The 15,531-nt window shown below is 50.1% G+C and overlaps 1 protein-coding gene across 1 annotated transcript in view; it reads right to left on the bottom strand.

Annotated features, from left to right (window-relative positions):
* Positions 1 to 15,531, bottom strand: part of RYR1 (ryanodine receptor 1) — a 159,537-nt gene that overhangs the window by 124,995 nt on the left and 19,011 nt on the right. Inside the window, 12 exon segments of the mRNA XM_087727948.1 lie at positions 1,057 to 1,152; positions 1,926 to 2,061; positions 4,869 to 5,055; positions 5,149 to 5,270; positions 6,175 to 6,339; positions 7,642 to 7,798; positions 8,544 to 8,618; positions 9,234 to 9,330; positions 9,568 to 9,661; positions 10,634 to 10,746; positions 12,559 to 12,637; positions 14,747 to 14,821. Of these exon segments, the coding sequence (XP_087584074.1) occupies positions 1,057 to 1,152; positions 1,926 to 2,061; positions 4,869 to 5,055; positions 5,149 to 5,270; positions 6,175 to 6,339; positions 7,642 to 7,798; positions 8,544 to 8,618; positions 9,234 to 9,330; positions 9,568 to 9,661; positions 10,634 to 10,746; positions 12,559 to 12,637; positions 14,747 to 14,821 (1,396 nt within the window).

Raw genomic sequence — 15,531 nt, forward strand, 5'->3', positions numbered from 1 at the left:
TAGATTGTGCAGAAATGAATAGGTTGACATTGAGAATAAAGGACAAAGAGGAATCAGTGTTACGACAGGACATGGGGGCGATTTTACGATTGGCTTGAAAAAAGATACAAATGAGAAAGGAACAAAACATGTAATAAATAACTTGGAGGATACACTATTAAATCAGGGGGAGGGGGAATAAGAAAGTATGAAAATGTAAATATACAGGCGGAAAAATGATATGAATTGACAAATGTTAAATGGCAATTATAAGAATGTATATTTAAGAATGAATCTGAAAGGAAAAATTAAAAACTTTTTTCAATAATGGCCGTCTGCGAATCCAGAAAAAAACCACGAACCAGGTGGAATACAGCTAAATCCTCAGCTTACTGTTTTGCCCCCCCAGGGGATCTGGCAGCAGATTCGGACAGTGAGGAGGCTGGGGGGGGGAGAGATGGGCCAGTCCTGGAGTCTGGGGAAGGCTCTGATGGGGGGCTCTGTGTCGGAGGCAGAGAGGGGGCCAGGGCCGTCCAACAGTTATCAGCTGCCTTCAGAGTCGGAAATGGGTAAATATGAGCCAGCATCTGAAATTTGGATCATGTGGCCACGGTCGCAAATGTGAAACACGGCCACAAGTCACTTTTTTCAGAGTGGTTGTAACTTCAAAGGTTGTGACTGAGGCTACCTGTCATCCCACTGAGATCCTTATCCTGACAAAGGGATCTGTTTTCCAGGACTAGCAGACCGCGTGGTTTCAGGGAGCCTATGACGCGGTCCAGCTCCCTTACTGCCGGGGGCAACAGCAACAGCCCTTAGACTTATATACCGCTTCACAGGGCTTTCCAGCCCTCTCTAAGCAGTTTACAGAGTATTGCCCCCCACACACACACACAACAATCTGGGTCCTTATTTGACCCGTATCAGAAGGATGGAAAGCTGAGTCAACCTTTGAGCCAGTTCAGTATCGAACTGCGGGCAGTGGGCAGAGTTACCCTGCGATCCTGCATTCTCCCCACTGCGCCACCCGCGGCTCTTGAATTTGAAATTCGAACTTGCAATTCCCCCTCCGCTCACCAGAGGATGCCTCCAGTCGGTCCAGTTTGCTGACCAGCCAGTCCAGGTTGTTGGAAAAGAGGGCGCAGTTGGAACGGTTCCCACGGATCAGCGAGGCTGCGTGGCGGGAAGGCAAGACGGGGGGTTAGGCCCTGGGTTCATCCCCCACGACAAAATGTTAAGTCATTTCCCCGCCGTTTAGCTTATCCTCCAAAGTACGGCTGCGGTGCATCTTCATCTTGGCAACTTCCCAGAATCCCCCAGTCAGTGTGAGGTAGGGTGTGGTCGATTGTCGTCCCCCCCCCCAGCACTGAAGATGTTACCTAGTTGGGTTATGAAATGTCTGCAGGGAAACCACCAAGCTCAGAGACATCAAGGACCCCACAGTCCTCTTCTTCCTCCTCCTCTTCCTCCCCTTCATCATTCTCCTCCTCCCCTCCTCTTCCCCACAACCCCCCTCCCTTCTAGCACTGATGATGTTACCTAGTTGGGTCATGAAAAGTCTGCAAGAAAACCACCAAGCTCAGAGAGCATCAAGGACCCCACAGTCCTCTTCTTCATCCTCCTCTTCCTCCCCTTCATCATTCTCCTCCTCCCCTCCTCTTCCTCACAACCCCCCTCTCTTCTAGCACTGATGATGTTACCTAGTTGGGTCATGAAAAGTCTGCAAGAAAACCACCAAGCTCAGAGGGCACCAAGGACTCCATGAACAAGCCTGCTTTCTGCACCCACAACCACCTAGGCACCCAGCAGACCCCTCCTCCAGGAGATCTCACAAATCTAACGCCAGTGTTGGGGGGGGGGGGTTGTGAGTGGCTTCGTCAAGCAAGCGAGTAACACCGTTGCCGGTCACCCAAATATGCTTGGATCCTGTTCACGGCTCAACCCACCCAAGAGTTCGTAGAGCAAGTTGACGATCTCCTTCCACGACTCGGCCGCGTCCTCCCCAGCGAACTCGGCAAAGTGCGCGGCCGTGCTGTAGACGTTGAGGCGGTCGATGCAGTTCAGGACGAGAGTGATCATGCCCTGGAAGACAGGAGAGACACCCACCCACCCCTTAAGACCCTCTCTGACCCACCTGCCTTCACTTCACCTTTGAAAGGCAGCGAAGGGCCGGAGGGGACAATACAAGATTGCGTTCCTTTAAGCAACAAAAGCCACACCCGGGCTGGGTTTGCGCCAGTGGTGAGATTCAAATACTTTAACAACCGGTTCTCTGTCCTAATCACCAGCTGGGTAGGTGGGGCTCGGTAGTCATGTGACTGGGTTGGCGTGGCCAACTCAATGTCACTCACATCTATGGGTGCTTCGCGTTGGCTGTTACAATGGAATAAGGGTTAACCGGAGGGGCAGTTTCTGTAAGCAGGGTAAAATAAAGATTAGGCTAGAAACAACACCAGAATGTTTCCTCCCTGCCTTCCTTACAGGATTAGCCCTGAAAAGTGGGGGAAAGCAAAAGGAGATTTCTTCCAACAACCGGTTCTCCCAACTGCTTAGAAAGTTAACAACCGGTTCTCCCGAATAAGTGCGAAACCGGCTGAATCTCACCTCTGGTTTGCGCCCAGGGAGTCATTTTGAAAAGGAGGCGAAAGAGACCTTGGGGTGCTGGTAGGGAAGCCATGAGTCAGCCAATCAATCCGAATAGAGCTGGAAGGGACCTTGGAGGTCTTCTAGCCCAACCCACCGCTCAAGCAGGAGATCCTACACCGTTTCAGACAAGCTGGCTGTCCAGCCTCTTCTTAAAAACCTCCAGGGATGAAGCACTCACCACTTCTGGTGGCAAGCAGTTCCACGGGTTAATTGTCCTCACTGTTAGGAAGTTTCTCCTTCATTCCAGGTTGCTTCCCCTCCTTGGTTAGTTTCCATCCATTGTCCTGCCCTCTGGTGCCTTGCAGAATGAGCTGGCCCCCCTCCTCTCTATGGCAGCCCCTCAAATACTGGCATAGTACCCTCGTATCACCCCCTAGTCCTTTTTCTCTCTACACTAGCCTGAATGCAAATAGTGGTTTATGAATATGTGGTTTATATGTGGCGCAATACTGGAAGAAGGAAGACTTGCCTACAATTCAAGAATGGACATTGAAAGTTACAAACTTAGCCGAGATGGCTAAAATATCGGCAAATCTTAAGGACCACTCAAATGAGAGATATAAACGAGACTGGAAAAAATGGATTGACTATATACAAAATAAATACGGGACCAAGAAATTCCAGTTAGCCTATGCTTAAGATCAGAAATTATTTAAATTGTTTAAAGTTAGCTCAGCAAGAAGAAGCTAAGATCAATGTAGAGATGTCATTAATTTCTTTATTTCTTTTTTCTCAATAGATTTTAGACTGTGTTTGTTAAAAATCCATACCGTGTACGGGTTCTGGGAAGTCGGGGGGGGGGGGAGGGTGGAAGGAGGGAGGGGTATACATTAGGCTAGACAAGAATTTGGTGGTAAACTAGAACTATTTTGACACACACAAAAATTGTACTCCGATGTCTCACTGATTGAGGAATGATGAAATGTTTGTTTTAAAAGAACATAAAACTTTTGAAACACAAAAAAAGAATATGTGGTTTATAGAGAGTGGTTTATAGTGGCTTAGAGCTGAGGTGGCGCAGTGGTTAGAGTGCAGTACTGCAGGCTCCTTCTGCTGCCTGCCGGCTGCCTGCAATTTGGCAGTTCGAATCTCACCAGGCTCAAGGTCGACTCAGCCTTCCGTCCTTCCAAGGTGGGTCAAATGAGGACCCGGATTTGTTGGGGGGGGGCAAGAGGCTGACTCTGTAAACCCCTTAGAGAGGGTTGTTAAAGCACTGTGAAGCGGTATATAAGTCTAAGTTTTAGGTGTTACCCTGTTTCCCAGAAAATAAGACCTCCCTGGATAATTAGCCCTATCAGGCCTTTGATGCGCATGCGCTAAAATAAGCCCTCCCCGAAAATATTGCAACACAGCAGTTGCAAATTTTGTAAAGCTCTGTGAAGCAGTATATAAGTCTAAGTGCTATTGCTATTGCTGTAGTTGATTGGGTGTTGAAATAGGAGCCCGGATGGCGCAGTGGTTAGAATGCGGTATTGCAGGCTAACTTTGCCCACTGCCATGAGTTTGATCCTGACTGGCTCAAGAGTGACTCAGCCTTCCGTCCTTCCGAGGTGGGTCAAATGAGGACTCAGATTGTTGGGGGGCAAGAGGCCGACTCTGTAAACCCCTTAGAGAGGTGCTGTAAAGTACTGTAAAGTGGTATATAAGTCTAAGAGCTATTGCTCTTCCTTTTCTCCTTCCTTCCTTCCCTCGCGCCCTTCCTTGCTTCCTTCCTTCCTTTCCTCCCTTCCATGGTGCATGGTGGTAAGAATGCACCATTGCAGGCTGACTCTGCCAACTGCCTGTAGTTCGATTCTGATCAGCTCAAGACTGACTCAGCCGTCCATCCTTCCGAGGTGGGTCAAATGGGGACCCAGATCGTTGGAGGGACAAGACGCTGACTCTATAAACTGCTTAGGGAGGGCTGCACCTTAGAGCCAAGGTGGCGCAGTGGTTAAATGCAGCACTGCAGGCTACTGCTAGATCAGCAGGTCAGCGGTTCAAATCTCACCGGCTCAGGGTTGACTCAGCCTTCCATCCTTCCGAGGTGGGTAAAATGAGGACCCAGATTGTTGGGGGCAATATGCTGACTCTCTGTAAACCGCTTAGAGAGGCCTGAAAGGCCTATGAAGCGGTATATAAGTCTACTGCTATTGCTATTGCTATTGCAAAAGCACTGTGAAGCGGTATATAAGTCTAAGGGCTATTGCGATTGCTGCTATATCCGCTTTCCGGTCACCCGGAGGTCAGTACGACTTGCTTACCTCCTCCTGGAAGAGATTCTGCCGATTCTTGAGGGAACGGAGCTTCGTCTGCTTCTCTTCGTGCTGGAGCTCTTCCTCCGGGTGCTGGAAGTAGTTGATGAGATCCTGCAAACTGAGGATCATCCCTTCGATGGGAAGAGTCACCGGGGTGCTGGGCTTGGCCTTCCCGAGCAGGGAGTCCAGGCCTCTGCAGGACCAAGAAAGCAGAAGTCAAGAGACTAACCACAGCTCCCGAGAAGCTAGTCCCTGGTGATCCCAGGGAAAAAAAGGACCCGCTTACTTGATGAACTGGTTATAGAGCCCCGATGTGCTGTAGATCATCCGGGCGGCTTGGGACTGCTCCTGCTGGCAGCGGGTGAGCGAGAGGGCGTCGTCCATGTGCCCCTCCTGATGCAGAATGGCCTGTAGATGCGCAGAGAGGCGATAAGAAAAGCTCATTAAAGAATTTATGGACTATGAATTTACTATTTGCAAAATACTTGATAACACCGCCGGTCCGCAAAGCTGAAATGATTGGGGAGCTGCGTTCGAGTCCAACCCACTGCGAAAGGGCAGGAGCCCTTCGTGACCCGTCAAAACCGCGGTCCGCGAAAGCGCGCTCGACGAAAGCGCGTACGTGACGTCGTCACAGCGCGACGAAAAAAATTAAAAATTGAAATAAAAATAAAATTAAAGCAAGCCGATTCACATAAAGGTTAGGGTTAGGTTAAGGGTTAGGTTTAGAGCGTTAGGGTTACGTTTAGCGTTAGGTTAAGGGTTAGCGTTAGATTTAGCGTTAGGTTAAGGGTTAGGTTTAGGGTTAGGTTTAGGGTTAGGTTAAGGGTTAGGTTTAGGGTTAGGTTAAGGGTTAGGTTTAGGGTTAGGTTTAGGGTTAGGTTTAGGGTTAGGTTTAGGGTTAGGTTTAGGGTTAGGTTAAGGGTTAGGTTTAGGGTTAGGTTAAGGGTTAGCTTTAGGGTTAGGTTTAGGGTTAGGTTAAGGGTTAGGTTTAGGTTTAGGGTTAGGGTTAGGTTTGGGGGGGTTAGGGTAAGGTTTTCGCTTTAATTTTACATTTATCGATCACAGCGCGATGTTTTCGTCGCGCTGTGATGACGTCACGTACGCGCTTTCGTCGAGCGCGATTTTGTACTCCGCGGTTTTGTGGTGGAACCGGAGCCCTTATACTCAGTGACTAAGGCAGCTGGGAGTCTCACAGCAGTCCAGCACTGGATTCTAGGCCAGGAGCATCTTGCTTTTTATGTGGTCTGGGCCGGGGGGAGGCATAGAAATTTAATAAATCAATCAATCAACTCCGCCAGCCACGACTTACCCTTCTCTTGAGCAAACCCAGGCGCATCGCCTTGGCATCGGCAGCTGCATAGGTCACCCAGAGGCCGCTGTCCACGTGTTGCACGAAGCACATGGACTCTCCGTATTTGATCTCCGGGGCACCCATGCCTTCCACGTCTCGTTTCGGGGCCACGTCTAGCTTTTCCTGAAAGAGAGGAAAGAGAAGGAGAGATCAGGCACGGAAGACCAGATCCACCTGGGAAGATCCCATGGATCAACGGAATTATTGCCAAAAGGCCTTTTCTCAACTCCTAACATTGCCACAGTAAGAGAAGGTGGGGGGGAGCACATTCCATGCCTACTGTCTCCTGAAGTCGGATCTCAGATTATTGCAGCAGGCTTGGGGGTGTGTGCACCACATTGGGGAATGTGATTTATGACACAGACTGAAGGGAGGGAAGGAACAGAGGGTAAAGTTCAGGTATAACTCAAACAAAGCTTAGGTCTGACTGTCAGGCTTCCTAAAAACGCCCTAGTTGATTCATGAGCATTGAGCCAAGTTTCAATACAAAACTAGCCATTTATTAGGAGCATCATAGGCAAGTTATCATTCACAGTTAGACCTAAACTTTGTTTGAGTTATAGCTGAACTTTACCCCTGTTCCTCCCCTCAGTCTGTGTCATAAATCACATTCCCCAATGAGGTGCACCCTTCCCAAGTCTGCTGCAGTAATCTGAGGTCCGACTTCGCGCCCCGCTTCTCTTACTATGGCAACGTTAGGAGTTGACACTAAGGTTAGCACCTGCTTGGAGTTAGATGAGGGTCAGTGGAGTTCAAGGGAGGTTCATTTGCGACTATGTAGGGATTCTAGGCTGGTCCCCCTTTTAACGCTGCCTCCAGTTTTTGGCTGACCATCTCAACCCGCTGAGCTTCCAGACAATGGTACCTGGCCTTGCACTCCCGCAGGTCTTCCCTCTACTTGGAAAGCCTATGCTCCTAGTCCTCAGTGAGGTGCTTCTGCTGAGCCTCCTTCTCGGCCAGATCCGATTTGAACGGAGCTGTTTTGCCAGCTCTTTCTCCTGGGGGCTGCTTAGCTCTAACAATGGCTTCCGGTTGGGGCCACATCTATCCAGACACGTGACCACCTAGCCACGCCCATTAGCTGGTCATTAGGCAGGTCACATCAGTGGTCCACAGGATTTAAAATTGTGAATTTAGTGGTCCCTGAGGTCCAAAAGGCGGGTGGCCCCTGTTTTAGGGCACTTTCAATCTCTCTAAGACAGTGTTTCTCAACCTTGGTGACTTTAAGTCCTATGGACTTCAACTCCCAGAATCCCCCAGCCAGCATAGCTGGCTGGAGGATTCTGGGAGTTGAAGTCCACAGGACTTAAAGTCGCCAAGGTTGAGAAACACTGCTCTAAGAGAACTGTGGTCCAGATGTTCACACTTTTTTTGAAGCCCCTTCTGGAAAGCATCAGCCTCTAACGTAAGGAGGGACCCTCTCACCTTCGAAACCCGGAAGCAGAAGGCTGTTGCTTTGGTGTTGGCCTTCTCAGCGTCCACCACAACCAGCCCTTTCTCCTCAGTCAGGGCCAAGTAGCGTCCTGTGGTGACGTGGCGGACACGAAAGGGTTGACCCCACTTCATGTGGCTGCCGCTCCAGCTGTTGGGACAGAAGGTTCAACCATAGGGAAGGCACCGTTCGGTTGAGTTTGGGATGAAGATGGCCAGTTATCTCCTTGTGGATGGCTTAGCGGTAGACCAAACAAAGAAGGCTTCCAAAGATGGAAATATTCTCTTCTAAAGATGGTTGATCCCATAAACCAGGGGCGTCAAACTCAAGGCCCGCGGGCCGGATGCAGCCCGCAATGCAGTTGGATTCGGCCCGTGGGGCCGTCCCTGTCTGATTACGTCACTTCGGCCCACTCTATCCAATGCGAAGAGGAAACATGCCAGCAGTTTAGGGAGTGGCATCAAGCTGGCCACCCCCACCCAGCTGGCCACCCCCACCCAGCTGGCCACCCCCACCCAGCTGGCCACCGCCACTCAGCTGGCCACGCCCACTCAGCTGGCCACCCCCACCTAGCTGGCCACCCCCACCCAGTCAGCCACCCCCACTCAGTCGGCAACACCCAGTGAGTGGTATCAAGATGGCCACACCCACTGAATCGGCCAGCCCCCACCCTCCCCGAGGTCAACCACAGCCCTGATGTGGCCCTCAATGAAATTGATTTTGACACCCCTGCCATAAGCCATAGATAAGTGGTGATTTAGTGCGACTTGAATACAGACCAGCTATCCTTGGTCAGATTTAATTTGAAAGTGAACACCACCTGGGCGTGGGAAAGAAGAAAGGCCCAAGAGAAAGGAAAAGTTGAAGACCGAAAGCATGGAGAACACGAACCTACCTGATGCGCAGAGGCTCCAGGCGCCAGAGGGATCGAGCCTGGGAACAGACGGGCCCTCCTTCATAGTTCACCACCCTGCAGAAGGAAGTGTAAAACGAGGGAAGGACTTAGCTAACAGATCCTTAAGTAGGATTCAGTGGCCAAATCCCCACTTTAGGCGACGTTTTCAAGGACCTGTTGATGGCAGGCGGTCTCCAAACGTGGCACCTTTAAGACTTGTGGACTGCAACTCCCAGAATTCCTCAGCCAGGCCCAGTCCACAAGTCTGAAATTTGGAATACTCTTGGTTTATGGCTTCACGCAACATCTGAATCCAGACAATGTGGTCGACGAATGTGGTCGACTAAGCACTCACACACCACATCAGGAAGTTATAGGAGTTCCAAAAGTGGACGTTTTTAAGAAGAGATCGGGCAGCCATGTATCTCAAATGGTAGAGGGTCTCCTTCCTGAACAGCAGCTTAGACTAGAACAGGGGCCTCCAATCTTGGCAACTTTAAGACTTGTGGACTTCAGCTCCCAGAGTTCCTCAGCCAGCCGGCTGAGGAACTCTGGGAGCTGAAGTCCACAAGTCTTAAAGTTGCCAAGGTTGGAGGCCCCTGGACTAGAAGACCTCCAAGGTCCCAACTCTGTTCTTCTGTTCTGTTAAGGCCTGCCTATCCATCTCTGGCTCGACTCAGGGAGGCCCACCTGCGTTGCTCTTCATTCTGGTCCGTGGTGGAGATGGTGAGGCATTCGTCCATGTGGCCGTGGAAGAGGCGCATGACATGGCCACCAGTCACACACCCTTGGGGGGACAGAGAGAGAGAGAGAAAGAGGAGACGGCAGGGTGAGTCAACAACCATCTCCAGATCCTGAGATGGGAACAAGACGGAATTAAAGGTCAACCCATCTCCCATGCAGGGACACGCTTCCACAGCCCATGGGCCACCATTGCTGAAAACCTCCACCACATTATCTGAAATCTTTGAAGGCCAAAGGAACTCTTATCACAACCACACACACACACACACAAAACACGCACCTTCCTCGCAGCCAGAACTGATAGGATTCATGTTCCAAAGGGTTTGCATGAAGGAGGCATCAGCCTGAAGTTCTCCACTAGCGGTGGACAAGTGCTGGAGAAGATAAAGACCCCCCACCACGTCAACGGTTAGGCCAGAAGGAAAGAGCGGGGGGGGGGGGAGTGGGAGTGATGGACTGTCTCCCAGAACAGGAGTCTGTGACTTCTAGTCCTGCCTGCAAGCTGCCTGGGTGACTTTGGGCCAATCATTAGGCGACAGTGAGTTCTAGTCCCACCTTAGGCATGAAAGCTAGCTGGGTGACTTTGGGTCAATCACCAGGAGACTGTGAGTTCTAGTCCCACGTTAGTCCTGAAGACCAGCTGGGTGACTTTGGGCCAATCACTAGGCAACAGTGAGTTCTAGTCCCGCCTTAGGCATGAAAGTTAGCTGGGTGACTTTGGGCCAATCACCAGGAGACTGAGAATTCTAGTCCTGCCTAAGGCCTGTAAGTTGGTTGGGTGACTTTGGGCCAATCACTCACTAGGAGACTGAGAGTTCTAGTCGCACTTAAATAGGAAAGCTAGCTGGCTGACTTGGGCCAATCACCAGGAGACTGAGAGTTCTAGTCTCACCTTAAACAACTAGGTGACTTTGGGCCAATCATTAGGCGACAATGAGTTCTAGTCCTGCCTTAGGCATGAGCTCTAGCTAGGTGACTTTGGGCCAATCACCAGGAGACTGAGAATTCTAGTCCTGCCTTAGGCCTGTAAGTTGGTTGGATGACTTTGGGCCAATCACTAGGAGATTGAGAATTCTAGTCCCACTTTAAATTGAAAAGCTAGCTGGCTGACTTTGGGCCAATCATCAGGAGACTGGGAGTTCTAGTCCCACCTTAAACAACTAGGTGACTTTCGGCCAATTACTAGGAGACAGTGAATTCTAGTCCCGCCTTAGGCATGAAAGCTGATTGGATGACTTTGGTCCAATCGCTCGCTCTCTTTCTCTTGGCCCAGCCCATCTCAGAGGGTTGCTGCTGTGAGGATAAACAAGCGCCTCGAAGGCACCACCGCTATTTTGGACACGCACCAGATACCGCTCAGAGGAGACGCTGACGAGGATGAGGTCGTCCCCCACGCGCACCTTCTCCCCCTCCGACCGCTGCTTCGAGGCGGGGTGGATGGTCCACCAACAGGCTTCCCCTGCGGATGGGAGAAGGGAGAATCGTGGGCGGGCTATTCCAAACGCCCGCTGAGAATCCAAGCACGTTTTCTGCACAGCCATGCAGCATTCCTTCCCCGGGCCGACCTGGTGGGGGACGATGGGCGTTGTTGGCCAGTCTTTCAGAGGAGAAAGATGGCAGCCAACGCCGCGGGCGGTTTCGGAAGGCGACGAGGTCCCTGTCTGTTCGTTAGTTCCATCATGCTTTGGCATCCCACGCAGCTGCCAACTCCTTGTGCAATGCAGAAGGAAAGTAAACCATGCAAATTATGCAAAAATATGCAAATTATGCATGGAGGGAGGCCTCGGTATGGAATGAAATTTCTATCATCCAGCTCTCTCGGCTGGGGAACTCATGCAGATCACAAAACTTCGCTTCTACGTAGCACCCAGTTTCAGTTACAGGTTGTCTTCATCTTACGACCGCAATAGAGACCAGAATTTCCGTTCGCCAAGCAAGGTGGTCGCTAAGTGAGCCATGCCCAGTTTTTGCCACGGGTTTTAAGCGAATTACTGCACTTGAGTGAATCACAGAGACGTTAACGAGACTCCAGCTCTGCTTATCCGTCACAAACCGAGGGCCGCAGAGGCCCCAGGAGGCTACAAATGCCATTAAATACAGACAAGTCCTCGACTTACGACCACAATTGAGCCCAGAATTTATGTGGCTACGCGAGAAAGATGTTAAGTGAGGGGTTTTTTTGTCCCATTTTACCGCTTTTCTTGCCACATTGGTTAAGCGAATCGCTGCAGTCATTAAATTAGTCACCCGGTCGTTAAGTGAATCTCGCTTCCCCTGTTGACTTTCCTGGTCAGAAAGTTGTGGAATTTGATCACATGAACCCCGGGACACTGCAACTGTCATAAATATGAATCAGTTGCCAAGCATCCAAACGAAAAATTGCGTGCTGCAACGGTCACAAGAGTGAGACGCGGTCGTAAGTCACTTTTTTCGGTGCCGCTGCCACTTTGAAAGGGCCACTGAATGAACTGTTGTAAGCCGAGGACTGGCTGTGCATGCTGGTAGCCATCTGCCTGAATTTTGGTCTCGTGGGGATGCCGCAATGGCCGTTAAGAGTGAAGACAGGCTGTAAGTCCTTGTTTCCCAGTGCGGTCATAACCTTAACAATTCACTAAACGGATGCTTGCACATCAAGGCTTATACCTGGGTAGGTGGCTAATGAGGGCGATAAGAAAACGAGAACAAGAACAACAATGCATAAATTGTACACTGCCCAGAGCATCAGTAAAGTATAAGATGTATAAATAAATATTAAGAAATACATAAAAACCTAACCCCAAATGCATTTAGCAAGAGCAGTTAGACTTATATACCGCTTCATAGGGCTTTCAGCCCTCTCTAAGCGGTTTACAGAGTCAGCATATCGCCCCCACAGTCTGGGTCCTCATTTCACCCACCTCGGAAGGATGGAAGGCTGAGTCAACCCTGAGCTTGGTGAGATTTGAACCGCCGAACTGCAGATAGCAGTCAGATGAAGTGGCCTGCAGTACAGCACCCTAACCACTGCGCCACCTCGGCTCTTTTCCTTTAAGCTGCTTAAAATCCTTTCTTGAGGGGACACAGAAACAGCGGAACAGACCCATCTAGAGTCCGATAGGTAGAATTCTTCCTCCCCATCCCTTCAAACCATCCCGTACAATCCCAGAACCGGGGAGGGGGGCTGTAAGGGACCTCAAAGGTCATCCAGTCCAACCCTCTGCACCCTGAGAGAAAACCCATCAGCCCCCCGTCCCCCCGATTGTTCCCTGGAGAGCTCGGCCACCTCACCTACCTGAAGCATCTTCCTGAAGGCCCACGTCAAAGGCAAGTTTATCCGTCAAGGAGCGCGAGGTGGTCAAGCAGCTTAAATACTAAACGTTGGGAAGGAGAAAGGTTCCGAATAAGCCAGGATTCCTGGCTTGCGTATAAGCCAGGATTCCTGGCTTGCGTATAAGCCAGGATTCCTGGCTTGTGTATAAGCCAGGATTCCTGGCTTATCTCAAATACAAAAATCAGTACACATAAAGCTACCCTAGACCCGGAGTGTCAAATCTTACTGACTGGTGGATTTCATTTCATTTCATTTGTTGATGCCATTTATGTTTTTAGACAAAGGATTCTATTATTGAGATTGTTCTGGTAATGTAGCAGGGAGTTTAGACGGCCTTTAAATCAACCGAGGACCAGCCACAGGTTGGAGGCAGAAGCGTCTGAGAGGTTTGAGCTGACCCAATGAGCTGATGCCAAGGTGAGGATTGCAACGTTCGCCAGCGATCAATTCAGTCTGTCAATCCAGTCCAACTCTCTGCACCCTGCAAGAAAACCCACCAGGCCGCCCCGATTGATTGATTGATGGATTGATTGCAATCAATTCAGCTATTGAATCTTAGTAGTAGCGAGGGGACATCAGCCAACATCAGCAAGTGGTTCCAGAGAAACGCCAACACCTGCTTGGCTGAAAGGGTGACCAATTCAGGCCTTCTTCTTCTTTTTTTCCTCATTAAACTTTTTATTTTCCATTTTAGCAATAGCAGTTAGACTTATATACCGCTTCATAGGGCTTCCAGCCCTCTCTAAGCGGTTTACAGAGTCAGCATATATTGCCCCCAACAACAATCCGGGTCCTCATTTTTATCCACCTCGGAAGGATGGAAGGCTGAGTCAACCCTGAGCCGGTGAGATTTGAACAGCCGAACTGCAGAGCTAGCAGTCAGCTGAAGTGGCCTGCAGTGCTGCATTTAACCACTGCGCCACCTCACATGTATACTATTACATAGCCAATATCATGTTGTGTTAATTAATAATTACATCAGTTCATCTTGCCATCAACTCCCGGAAAGAATAAAAAAATAAAAGAAAAAGAAAAACCAATTATTGGCTCGTCTGCTCTCCATGCACCATATTTATGCCTTATCCAACACTTTCCTCTGCCTCTCTCCTCCTCGTCCCTACCTCCTTTCTTCCCTCCATCATCCTTTCCTACTCTACTTCCCCTTCCTTTCTCCTTCTCCTCTCTCCCCTTTCCACTCCTCCTTATTCTCCTCATCTTCCCCCCTCACCCTCTCTCCTGTCCCTCTCTTCCTCTCTTTCTTCTCTCCTCTGCTTCCCACTCTTCTACATCCTGTCTTTCCTCCATCATTTTCTACTCTACTTCCCCTTCCTTTCTCCTTCTCCTCTCTCCCCTTTCCACTCCTCCTTATTCTCCTCATCTTCCCCCCCTTGCCCTCTCTCCTATCCCTCTCTTCCTATCTTTCTTCTCTCCTCTGCTTCCCACTCTTCTACATCCTGTCTTCCCTCCATCATTTTCTACTCTACTTCCCCTTCCTTTCTCCTTCTCCTCTCTCCCCTTTCCACTCCTCCTTATACACCTCATCTTCCCCCTTCACCCTCTCTCCTATCCTTCTCTTCCTATCTTTCTTCTCTCCTCTGCTTCCCACTCTTCCTCTCATTCACTTGGTGTATTTCAGCTTCTGAGCAAGCTCCATTTTGTGTTGATGGTATTTATACTTCCATTTCAATATACGTAACATATCTTTGTTTAAAAAAATAATTCAGGCCTTCTTCTGGTGGTGGACCTCCATAGCTACGACTCTCCTAGGAACGGTGACGCAGAAGGCAAGGAACAGCCAGCATCTCCCACCACCACCACCACCTCAGATGACCTCAGTGTCTTTACTTAGAACTTTTGACTTGGCCTCCAGAACCTTCTCCCAGCCTTTTCAAACCTTGGCTTGGCGGAGAGCTACGCCCCAGCTCCTCAAAGCTTCCCTTGGAGATTCCTTGCAATTTTTACACCCCTTCCCCCTTGGTAGAGAACAGATGACTCAAGAGTTTGAAAATAAACCTGCTTGGCTTTGACCCAAAATGGCCTTGGGTCTCACTGTGTGACAGCACCCGCTTCGCTGGGCTTGTGTAGATGGCGTGCTGAAGGCTCCCTAGGCCTCCTCCCCTGTCCCCCGTGAATTCCATTGCCCCCTTACCATGCCGCTGTGGGAATGCCGGAGAAGAATAGCGTGTCCATACAGCAGAGTCCGGTGTCCACCTCCTTGTGAGGACTGGAGGATTGTCAAGGCAAAAGAGAAACCCAAATCACACAAGGCATTTGACGGCCTCACCTGGTGGAACGTTCAACCTGGAGCTCACTCAAACCCATGCACCCGTTCCCCCACGACAACTATCGCCAGCTTTCGGCTTCTACGGGACTGCCAAGATCCTAGACCTCGCGGCTGACCAAACAAGGAGGAGGCCTTGAAGGCGGTGCAGAGGTAGGATGGAAAACCTACTAACCAAAAGGTCAGGTGACCACCATCTCTTCAGTCAAGCTTGACCCTTTAGTTAGTTCATGGGTGCTCGTGCAGTTCTCTTGGCCACAACGCGGTTTTTCCATCGTTGTGGTTGTTATTGAGATCTTGCTGATCTCCCATCCACGGGACTCACCAGATCTGACCCTGCTTAGCTTTCTGAGATCAGCCAAGATCGAACCGACGGTATCATTTCTTCAACTCAACCCCTTAGGGGAGGGGAGGGCAATTAATTTTCGCAAGGAGACACCTGGGACCATTATGGAAGGCAGAACCAATAGGGTCCCTGCTGTTGCCGCCATTGTCATGGGCAGGACAGGGCCAGCCGAAGGTCCGGATGTGGCCCGCGGGCCGTAGAGTGCTTTGTTACGGTGTAGTAAAGAGCACAATGACTTATGTTTGACTCGGACAGAACCTACTACACTTCTCAGGAGTAGGGAAAGCAGGCGTTCAAATTGTGGGAT

Source organism: Thamnophis sirtalis, unplaced genomic scaffold (assembly GCF_051295495.1).
Source record: "Thamnophis sirtalis isolate CommonGarterSnake01/CBP01778 unplaced genomic scaffold, rThaSir2_p1.2 scaffold_13, whole genome shotgun sequence".
Taxonomy (NCBI): Eukaryota; Metazoa; Chordata; class Lepidosauria; order Squamata; family Natricidae; genus Thamnophis; species Thamnophis sirtalis.